Here is an 11,880-nt window from a genome sequence, read left to right as displayed (position 1 = left end):
CGAACGAAATTTCCGGCTACGCCACTGGCCCCATGTATATATATATATATATATATATATATATATATATATATATATATATATATATATATATATATATATATATATATATATGGGGCCAGTGGCGTAGCCCCCCCCGAACAAAATTTCTGGCTACTCCAATGGCGCCACGCACAAGGAAATACCAGTGTTCATGGCAGCAACAGCAACAAGGGGGTCAGCGAGGAAAAAAAATGCTCGAATGCTTTTCCTTTCAGCTGCGCAAGCAGCAAGAAGTGCTTGGACTGATGACAGCAGCAATATTAATCAAAGTGGTTCTTTGAAGTCGTGAGATAAAATGCAGAAGAAGAATGATCCCGCTGAGTGCAATTAATAACGCGGAGAAAACTTCGACACGCGCAGGCAGATTCATTTCAGTGTGACCTGGCCGTCTCCAAAAGAACCGAGATCCGGCGGTTGATTCCAGCGATGGCGGTACGGTCAATATGGCCTTTTCTAGTAATTACCTTAACACTTGACAAAGCTGCGTGCGCGAAATTCGAGTTCTGCGGCAAAAAGCCTGGTGGGTCTCTTTTTCGTGTGCTTTTCTCTCAATTTAATGGATAAACAGAGTTGATTCTCTTTTGAGTTCTTTAATAGCAATTATTCCTTATGATATAGGAATTTGTTATATAAAATATTTATGTAGCCTACTGCTTTTGGATTATTTCAGTGCACTAATACGAGAGACAGTTGTTTTCAGGCACTAGGCAATTTGGGTAAGCCGTTTTAAGGTGTGATACGCTGTCCCTCGCTGCTCTTAGGCCAAAAAACGCTATTAGGCCCCTAGGTTTGAAAGAGGTATGCACAAAGAAGGCAGCAGTTTCATGTACCGTTAGTTTTAATTTACTATCCTAAAATATTTTTCGTGCTGGTTCAAAGAATAAACATAAAACGCACTGAGGTGCACGTCTAAATTACTGAAACAGTAATGGTAACTATGTCTAATGCTATACGTTACGCTGTTTTTATAACTTATTCATACTGTGAAGTTTGACGCGCAATTCTATTCTTTCCTCTTATACATTGATTTGGTTTTAACTTCAATTTAACATTTCACGATCATCGCTTTTCTTGTCCGCCAGGCTCAACTCGCCGTGGTTGTTTAGTGGCTGTGGTGTTCGACTGCTAAGCACGAGGTCACGGGATTGAATCCCGGCCTCAGGTGGTCAGAATTATTCCGGAGTCCCCCACTACGGCGTCCATAATAATCAGATCTTAGTTTTGGCAAGTAAGGCCCCTTAGGTTATTCCCCTAGGCTCTGCATGTTAAGCCCTGCGTGGCTCTGGTAGGCCTGACTTGTGTATCTTTAAGTCTATTTATTGCAATGTATTCTTTATTTTAATTCTCTGCTCATATTATTATTCGTTGCTGTAGCAGCTGCATCTTGTCACCATCCATTATTAATCTCCTGCTGTTGAAGCCGTGTAGTCTCAAAATAATTGTGTCTCATAAATCCACTTTGTAGCTAGAGACGCTGTAAGCTCTTAATTGTTCTTAGCAGACAGGTAATTCTACCAAGATATTTAGCTACCAGACAATCGTAAATAATTATTACCGGTGACTCCTGGCTGTTTCACTGTTCTGGTACAAGCTGACTTCATTGTATATATTATACATTAGTCAAAAAGTCAGCTGTCATGTTTCGCAGAAAGTAACCCCCTAATGGAAATTTCCAAATTCATCATAGCCTACAACAGACAGAAAAAGTAACATCAGTGCTTTTATGTCCGTCCTTCGTGTGCTTCTGCGCTGTTTGAAATAACATAGATCGATAACTATTCCATTCCCAGACTTTGGTTCAGTATATCTCTATTTCGTCGGACTCTCCTAACTGCGTCGTCGTCAAGCCATTGTCGCAATACAGTCGGAATGTTTTTACTGTCTTTCTATTGTGTCTTGCCATCGTTGTCATAGAGCCTTTACATAGTGCCGCCGTCGTGTCATTGTCGTCATACACCAGTGGTCACCCATTGTCCTCTTGCCGCTGCCATCGTCGTCATACAGTCGCCGCCGTGCATCCGGTCTCGTACCGGCACGGTTCTTTCGACGTCGTAATTGTAGATTTCTCATGCAGCTGGCGGCAAGCCGTCCACATACACTTTGGCCTCGATACCATTGTGATCGTTGCGAAAACGACATTCCGCTGTTATCCTGTCGTCATCATCCTACCATCTTCGTCATTCCGTTTCCTCATTAAATCGTAGTCATGCTGTCATCTTTCGATCGTGATTATGCCGCCGTTGTCGTAGCATTGTCGTCAGTGCGTTGTTGTGAGACAGCCGCTGTTATCAATCCCTTGTCGTACCCTCGCCGCCCTGACGTCGTGGTCATGCCATTGTTGTACTATCAGAATCGTCATCTCGTTGTCGTCAGGCCGCCATCGTGATGCCGATTTTGTAATTCCGCCGACGTCATTCGTTCTTAGCCATTCCATGGTGGTTCCATGCTGATGGCCGACCTTGGTAAGCGACGGCGCAGCAAAATTGGCCGATGCATTAGTCAATTTATCTTATATACATCTGAAGTAATAGAAATATCACAATGATTGAACAAATGTGCCCTTAGCAAAATGATGCCGTTTGGTTGCTTGAACGCATACCGCATGAGCATAGACAGTAATCATGATAGTGCAACAGGTGCTCCATATCCACCTCCCGAAGCATGCTGGGCGCATTTTTGGGTAGTAGCCAGGGTTGGTGGTTTCATACGCCCTGATTTTGCGTGATCCTGGGGCAGATTATACGATCTTTCAAGCTGCGGCACAGTTGACATTGTGAAGCGCATGGTTGCGCGAAACGTTTGCTTCGACAACGAGCCAACGCTCCTTGCCCTGCGCCCATGGCGCACCCATGGGGCGCACATGGTGATAACGCGTACCTGCGGTCATCGAGCGAAATATGTAAATATATGTCGTTAAGCAGGTAAAACTACAGTTGCTTACATAGTAACTGAACATCTACCTTCATACGGCAGTAAGTTGCAGATGTGTTCCTATGTTCCTATGTACCTATGTACCTAGGTTCGCGCGCGTGAAAACGCTCTTGACCTAGATTTTCAGACACATAAAGGGAACGCACTAGTCTGCCTAAAAAGGGAACGGCCTCCATGTATTTCGTCTGATGCCGTTTAGGAGGCTAACTATCTATACGAAAGCCGTGCTTCCGAAGCAAAGGCGATTACGCCGAACCTAGCCGTTGTTGAGATTGAATTAAATACTTCAAAAATTGACTGTGTACTCACGGCTCAAAATGTTGTGGCCTCCCCTGAGATAGAAATACCTTTAACTGTTGACCCCGTTGCGTGTACCCATTCCCATTGATTTATGGTAGTGGTAGTCACAATAAGTAAGGCCAGTAAATAAACTCCTCAGATGCTATCAATTCCGGCAAAAAAATGTAAGCTAAACTGCGGCCCTTATGATGGCACTGACTCTTACATATTCTAAGGGAAATAATTATGTGGGACCATTTCAGCAAGCTTCGCATTCCTGTTCAATGCGAGAATTCAATAGCTTTCTGTTTCTTTAACAGACTTCTGGCTATTTGGTCACTTCTTTTCTTGATTATTGGTGTAATAGAACACAATAAAAAATGATGTATTAGCACGTTTTTGTTTTCAATAGCTCGAGATGCTGGGCGTTTCAGCGAACACTTTCAATAAATTTGAGGAGGCATTCCAGTCTGCGAAGGTGGATTATTACCAGCGGAGCTCTAGCGCATCACACAGAGTTAAACAAGGGTAAATGTACTTATTTTCATCATTTGGTAATGACAATGACGATAGGTTTCTGATTAGTGTGATGTACACGAATTAGTTCGGTTACAATAATAGAAAAAATCTACAAACGATCGTTTGGGTAGTTGAGTGACTTGTGTTGGTGTGGCGCTTCAAAACAGACTTTTCTAGCACAAACTGAGTGAAACATTTCTTGTCCGGTTTTCAAATGCCCGCAATGAAGTCTCCAACGATGATTATAGGGGAGCCGGAGCAAACTACCCGCGAAGATTATTGGAGCACGGACAAAGAGACAGTAGCTCGTGCGTAGACATGGCCTAGGCCGGTCGCACACCGGCAAGTTGTAACAGAGTTGAATGGATCAAAATTTTTTGTCTAACGATACGTGGCCTTCCCATAGCATCTGCAGACCACAAAGGAAATGCGCTGCTCGGGGGGACCCATTGCTAACTGGGGTTTGAGTCATTGGTGATGAAAGTTTTCGACATGCCGTTCTGTATGTTGTATGCGCGATTTGAAAGAATTTAAGCACTGTTCGCTTCACTTCGCTGAGTGCATGTTGCCTCTGTCTTGAACCATTGCAACTTTTTGGCTTACGTGGGTATGAGTGATTATGGGGGTGCGAGCCATTGACGATGATTGTTTTTGTTGACGCGCACAAAAAATGCACGGTACCCTAGCCAAATACAGTTTCGCTGTAACATCTTTAGAACTGTGCTCACCTTCAACGAAATAACAACGCACTATTAGCTGTCGAGGAGGACCTTCCCGCTCCCCCACGCTAAGCCCACTAGACCACAGTCATGGATATTCAGAACGCTTCAGACAGGGCCATTCCCCTCAAGAGGCAGACTGAGCCTTTTTTCACCAGAGGTAGAGCCGCAATGTCCGGATTGTGGCGAATCGTACTGCTCGCTAGCGCACATACTCTGGCAATGCTCCGCGTTAAGCGGCACCGTGTTCAGTAAAGAAGAAGACTGCGCAGACGCCCTGCGAAGCGACGACCACCAGACCCAGCTCCGGGCCGTGCAGAGGGCTCACGAAAGGGCGGAAGCTCACGGCCTTCCCGTCCCAACGTGGGTGCGGCCCGCGACCCCTGCCGACCACTAAACCAAGAGTGGCCGCGGAGGGGTCCCTCAGGACTCAAAGTTATTTCCTCCTTGCCTGTGACAGATAGCAAAATTATAGTACATGAGCTAGTCTAGTTGAAGAGGGTGCATTACTTGCAGAATAATATGGAACGCATAATCGACTACGGGACAAAAGTTTACTAATTAAATTTTATACTAATTACCTTATGGCACATATTTCAATTTGATATTTTTGCCAAGGAGTTTGCGGATCCATTTGGAACGAATTCTCAGGATGACACCAGTTTCGAGACATTAGTTCCCGAAGTTTGCGGTTAAATGCATTGGCATTCTGGTCAGATTTGTGATTCAATGCACAAAACGCCGATTTGTCAAGAAAGTGAGTTGAATGGCAGTGCATTTTTACCGCAGGTTTGACGGAGCATATTTCATAAATGGTGTCATGCACACAATTAATTTCCAGTGGATATGCCCTGCAGTCTCACCCACTAAAATTTGTAAATTGAAATATGTGCCATAAGGTACTTAGCAACATAAGGTAACTTAATTTTGCAATTTTGTTTTATTAGTCGATTAGGCATTCCAATTTTTTGTGCAACTGATGTCCACCTCTTGGATTATAGACGAGCTCATGGACTAGAATTGTGTTATCTGCCACGGGCAATTTAAATGTTTTTGAAAGTGTTCGCTGAAACACCCTGTATGTATGCTACATGCCATGCTATATGCCTTGTTTTGTATTCGGAATATATGTCACACTTTTCTATCATTTAAGTTGCTCATAACATTTTTTGCGTCCTTCACGAAGCTATTCCTCAACATATTGAAAATCTCCGCCCACAAGGAAATGTTATGAAACATTTAGCTCACAGCACATGCCTTCTATCCTTAATTATCGAAGGCCATTAACTATTGAAAGTGCAAGTAGTATAAGCGCTCAGATCTGAAAGTAGTTTTCTTTTACTGGCGCGGCTCTGCTCATGCCATTGCACAGACAGCGTAATGGCCTGCCTGTGCGATGTCATTACATGCCCTACACCGTGTAGTAAAGCTTTCTATGGTGCCAGAAATTTCGCCGGACCCGCGTATATCATCTGCGTTAGAATCGCATTTGAGAGGTTGAAGCTCAACGCTGAACCTTGGTATCGCAGTCAGTTCTCCACACTTTTTTAGGCTACAGTATCTCCGGTATCGGTCCGCAAAAGAAGATTGAAACATACGCGATACGGAAAAGTTGGTGGTAAGTTACTTAGACAGACTTTTTCATTAATAAATTACCACAAATGAAACTGCACGACGGCCGGGTTTTAACAGAGTACGCCTAGCATAACAGCTCGGTCCTCTAACCATTAGGCTACGGGCGCGTGCTTCAGCAAATGGAATACAATATTTTAAAGAAATTCCTGCGTGGAAGCCGGTGCATTGAGACGCTTGGAGCGTTTTATCGACACTCCATCGATATTTTATCGACACTCCACCGACACTCCACTCCAATAGTTTCACATAAAAATACTTATTTCTTTAGTTCTAATGTGTTTTCTCAAGAGCATTACTCGCATCAACTGTACGATTTTCCGTCGGGTTAAAACTTGAAAGCCGGGCGGCGAAAGATGTCAAGACGTGTTCGCGTGCCAATCGCAGAGAGTGGCGCACAAAAGAAGCTGTATTAGAAAATCTCCGGTTAGACAACTTTATCTGCTGGAACGAATTGCAACACAGTTTACGCAGACTATTCAGACCAAGCAAACCCTGTCGGCTTCTGCCATTGTCTCCTCACATGTAGTAGCCAATGTAAGGAGTGTAGAATAGTGCCTGGCAGTGCGTGGTTTCCGCAGCGAAGTCCTTCACATCGTACAATCATGCCCGCCACGTGTTGTCAGAACGCCAGCCGAGAAGCTCCAGCGAAACGTTAATCACAATAAAGCAAGGCGGACCCGCACAAGCGCAAAGACCACTCGACTAATTGAGATGCAGAAATACTGCGTGCTGCGCAACAGGCTGCAGCTCAGCAGCGGAGGCGCCTGGACCTGGCGCTGCGGGAACACAAAGCCGAGGCTAAGCGACAACGTCAGCAATGTCGCGCTGGTCAAGGGCATCAAGCGGACGCACGAATTTTGCTCGCCGTCAACGTGAGGACAACGCAATGCTGATCACTGTCATCGCGTTCTCTCTGTTCACGTGTTTACAAACGCCACACCACGCATAATTAGTCAGTCAGGTTATGTTTTCTGCCATTCGTACTGCCACCGCAGCCTTACACTTCGTGTAATACTGTCGCATGTTGCCATCGCATTATTGCTTTTGTGAAGAAGAAGACGCGCCTCGCGGCACAGCCGCATCGCCAACGCGCGGCTCGTCTCGCCTCGCGCTGTTGATTGCTGGCGTCCGTTTGGACAGTGCTTCGGGCTGCTTCGCCGTTCCCGGTTGCTGTGCCTTTACATTAGGAGCCGCCAATAAACCTTTTCTCAATTGGTGGAGGTGCTGGGACTCCAACCCCGTCGCTTGAAACCCTGGAGCTGAGATCCAGAACGCTACCACCCGCCATGACCGACAGCTCCTCCCAAATGGCACCGACGCCCCAGTCCATTACCTGCACCGGCGTTCCACGACAACGGGACCCCAAGGTCTTCAGCGGCGCAGACGACGAAGACGTCGAAGACTGGTTTGCGTCATATGAACGGGTGAGTGCACACAACAAGTGGGATGATCCAGCCAAGTTAACTCACGTCATCTTTTACCTGGCTGGTGTTGCCCAACTGTGGTTTCACAACCACGAAAGTGACGTGCCCACATGGTCAGTCTTCAAGACAACCTTTACGGAAGTGTTCGGCCGACCCGCTGTTCGCAAGCTGCGTGCCGAACAGCGCTTGCGCGCCCGAGCACAGCAGACGGCGGAAACGTTCACAAGCTACATAGAGGACGTCGTGGACCTTTGTAAACGAGTCAACGCCGCAATGCCCGAAGCTGAGCGAATTCGCCATATACTGAAAGGCATCGATGACGGCGCATTCCAGATGCTCCTAGCCAGGAATCCGCGCACTGTGTCTGAAGTTGTCAGCCTGTGCCAAAGTTACGGTGAGTTAAGGAAGCAACGCGCTTCGACTCGGCGTCCTTTGGACGAGTTGTTGGCGAGCCTTGACAACATGTACGACCCATCCTCATTATTTCAGCGGGTCAAGGACTTTGTGCGTGAGGAAGTTGCCCGCCAACTTTCTTTAGTCCCCTTCACTCAGGAGCCCACCTCCCGTCTTCCAAACTCGCTCCGCACCCTCATTTCCGAAGAGGTCGCCCAAGTTGTCCCTTCCGCACACCATCAGCCGCCTGCAGCCGCGAATCTCAACTCTACGCGGGCAGTGCAGCCTGTCGCCACGCCTCTCACCTATGCGCCGCCAGTCCTGCCTGTGGCCGCGCCTCTTACGTACGCGCAGGCAGTACGCAGGCCTCCACCGGCGTCTTTCACGACCCAGTCCCAACCGCTGCCACCGGAAGCCCATGCTACATCTTGGACCGCACCGCGAGCTAATCCTTGGCGAACACCTGACAATCGACCCATCTGTTATTCTTGCTGCACTCCCGGACACGTCGCCCGATATTGCCGCCGTCGTCCTCAAGCGTTCGGCGACGCCTCGCGGCCCTTCCAGTACGGCAGCCAGCCATTTCGCCAATACGCCGCTCCTTCCCCCCAACCGTATGCTCGTGCTGACATCCCAGAATTTCCTTCGCGTCGCTCGCCATCCCCTCGCCGACGCTCGCTCTCCCCAATGCGTCGGCGACCCGCACCACCTGACCAGGAAAACTGAACGTCGCAGTTCAAGAGGCAAGAACTGCGCCCCATTCGAACTGTCAAAGTCCTCGCGCCTCTCCTGCTAACGTGGTCGAAATTTGTGTAGGTGTTCCAGCATTCGCTCTTGTGGATACCGGCGCAGCCGTTTCCGTGATAGCCGCCAAACTGTGCCGTTCGCTGCGCAAGGTGACCACGCCGCTTTCTGGACTGTCGCTTCGTACGGCAAGCGCGCAGCACGTCACTCCGCACGCAGCCTGTACTGTGCGCGTGCTTATTCACGGCATTGTTTACATCGTCGAGTGTATTGTTCTTCCCACCTGCTCGCATGACGTCATCCTCGGATGGGACTTCTTATCCAGTCATAAAGCCGTGATCGACTGCGCACGCGCCGATGTTGAATTTGCCGCTTGTGACGCACCCTTGGACGACGATTGCGACCGCCCTTCTAAACTTACCGTGCGCGAGGACACAGATATTCCACCTGGCTCCTTCGCCCTCGTACCCGTCTTTTGCGATGCCATCGCTGATGCAACGGTCCTCTTCACGCCGTCCCACGTCTTCATGGGCCGTAAATCTCTCCCACTACCCTTCGCGACGCTTGACATGGCTGGCGGCTGCAGCAATATATACTTTTACAATCCCCTTTGTGCGCCTATTACGTTGCTCGTTGGTGAATGCCTTGGCTTCGTGGAACTCCTCGACTCTTCGTCTTTGGTTGACGTCCCTGGAGATTCTTTTGACGTCGACTCCGGCCAACCATCTTCGATGTCCGCGCTTGAAGAAACGTCCAGGGTTGCGTTCTTGAATGCCATCGCCGATACCCTCACACCTGCCGAACGCGCCGACCTTCTTGATCTCCTGCACCAATTTAGAAGTTCATTCGACGTTTCACAACCTCACCTGGGCCGCACGTCGAAAGTGCAGCACTTCATTGACACCGGTTCACATCAGCCGTTACGTCAACGACCATATCGCGTCTCTGCCGAAGAGCGTCGTGTCATTACCACCCAAGTCGAAGATATGCTGCGCCGTGATGTTATTCAACCTTCGCACAGTCCCTGGGCATCTCCTGTCGTTCTCGTTCGCAAGAAGGACGGGTCTATTCGCTTTTGCGTCGACTACCGTCGGTTAAATAAGGTAACGCGCAAAGACGTCTATCCTTTGCCGCGCATCGATGACGCCCTCGACAGTCTTCAGGGAGCAGAATTCTTCTCGTCCCTTGACTTGCGTTCAGGGTACTGGCAGGTCCCGGTGGCTGCGGCCGATCGCCAGAAAACCGCATTCATTACGCCTGACAGTTTATATGAATTTAAGGTGATGCCTTTCGGGCTTTGTAACGCCCCTGCCACCTTTGAACGACTCATGGACAACACGCTGCGTGGCCTCAAGTGGTCTATATGTCTGTGTTACCTCGACGATGTCGTGGTTTTCTCGCCTGATTTTCCTACTCACCTGCTCCGCCTCAGACAAGTTTTGACCTGTCTAACGAACGCTGGCCTTCAACTCAACCTCAAGAAGTGCCGCTTCGCCGCGCGAGAGCTCACCATTTTAGGCCACGTTGTGTCCAAGCACGGCGTTCTACCCGATCCTGCAAAACTTCGAGCAGTCGCCGAGTTTCCGAAGCCTCAGACCATCAAAGAACTTCGAAGCTTCGTGGGCCTATGCTCATATTTCCGGCGCTTTGTTCGAAATTTCGCATCGCTCATGGCGCCATTGACTCAGCTTCTACGCGGTGACGCCGCCCTCTCCTGCTGGTCCCCTGCATGTGACTCCGCCTTTGCTACGCTGCGTCGTCTTCTCATCTCCCCACCTATTCTTCGCCATTTCGACCCGTCAGCTGCAACTGAAGTACATACAGATGCCAGCGGGGTCGGTCTCGGCGCCGTACTCGCCCAACGAAAGGCGGGCTACCCCGAATATGTAGTCGCCTATGCGAGTCGCACACTGACGAAGCCTGAGGCCAATTACAGCGTGACCGAAAAAGAGTGCTTGGCTTTAGTATGGGCACTTGGCAAGTTCCGACCATATCTGTACGGGCGCCCATTCGACTTGGTCACAGATCACCATGCGCTTTGTTGGCTCGCCAACTTGAAAGATCCCACTGGCCGCCTAGCCCGTTGGGCACTACGCATCCAGGAGTACGATATTCGCGTCGTATACCGCAGTGGACGCACACACTCCGACGCAGATGCCTTGTCTCGTTCACCTTTACCTCCAGACTCGGCCTGCGCAACAACTTCCGCACATTCCGTGTCATCTCTCGACATGGACTCCTTTGCAACCGCACAACGTCGTGACCCCTGGATCGCTTCTCTTTTCGACTATCTTTCTGGATCGTCGACCATCCCTGTATCCCGAACCCTCCGACGCCAAGCAGTTCATTTTGCCATTCGTGACCAGCTGCTGCACCGACGCAATTACACTCCTGAAGGCCGTCGGTGGCTTCTGGTGGTTCCCCGCAGCTTAAGGTCTCAAATATGTGCCGCTTTCCACAACGATCCGCAGTGTGGCCATGCCGGAGTCTTCAAGACGTACGAACGAATTCGCCACCGCTACTACTGGCGCGGCATGTACACTTTTGTTCACAAGTTTGTTCGGTGCTGTCTTGACTGTCAACGCCGCAAATCGCCGCCTTTACGCCCATCCGGTGCCTTGCAGCCGCTCCCGTGCCCTGCCACACCCTTCGATCGCGTCGGCATCGACCTATACGGCCCGCTTCCTATGACACCAGACGGCAATCGGTGGATCGTAGTTGCTATTGATCATTTGACACGCTACGCCGAAACTGCTGCTTTACCAAGTGCTACAGCGCGGGATGTAGCCTCTTTCGTCCTACATCGCTTCGTGCTTCGACACGGCGCACCTCGGGAACTCCTCAGCGATCGAGGTCGCGCCTTCCTCTCCGAAGTCGTCGAAAGTTTGCTTTCGGAATGCCATATTATTCATCGGACAAGCACGGCATACCATCCACAGACTAACGGGCTCACAGAGCGATTTAACCGCACACTTGGTGATATGCTCTCTATGTACGTGGCATTTGATCATGGTAACTGGGACCGCATCCTTCCATTCGTCACGTTCGCGTACAACACCGCGATCCAGGCCACTACGGGATTTTCACCTTTCTTCCTCCTGTATGGCCGCGAGCCTACGCATACCATCGACACGCTCCTTCCATACCGTCCTGACGCCTCCGAGTGTCTACCTGTTTCCGAAGTCGCCCGACAA

The 11,880-nt window shown here is 49.3% G+C and overlaps 1 protein-coding gene across 2 annotated transcripts in view; it reads left to right on the top strand.

Annotated features, from left to right (window-relative positions):
• The first annotated feature begins 428 nt into the window (after nt 1-428).
• The window catches only part of LOC142571002 (uncharacterized), a 43,664-nt gene continuing 32,212 nt past the window's right edge, over nt 429-11,880 (top strand). For both annotated transcript variants that reach the window (XM_075679301.1, XM_075679300.1), the window contains exon 1: nt 429-562. In XM_075679301.1, the coding sequence (XP_075535416.1) occupies nt 469-562 (94 nt within the window). In that variant the 5' untranslated portion in view covers nt 429-468. The remainder of the gene's footprint in view (nt 563-11,880) is intronic.

This window comes from Dermacentor variabilis, chromosome 2 (assembly GCF_050947875.1).
Source record: "Dermacentor variabilis isolate Ectoservices chromosome 2, ASM5094787v1, whole genome shotgun sequence".
NCBI lineage: Eukaryota > Metazoa > Arthropoda > Arachnida > Ixodida > Ixodidae > Dermacentor > Dermacentor variabilis.
The sequence above is the reverse complement of the archived record's forward strand: the minus strand, read 5'-3'. Positions and strand labels throughout refer to the sequence as shown.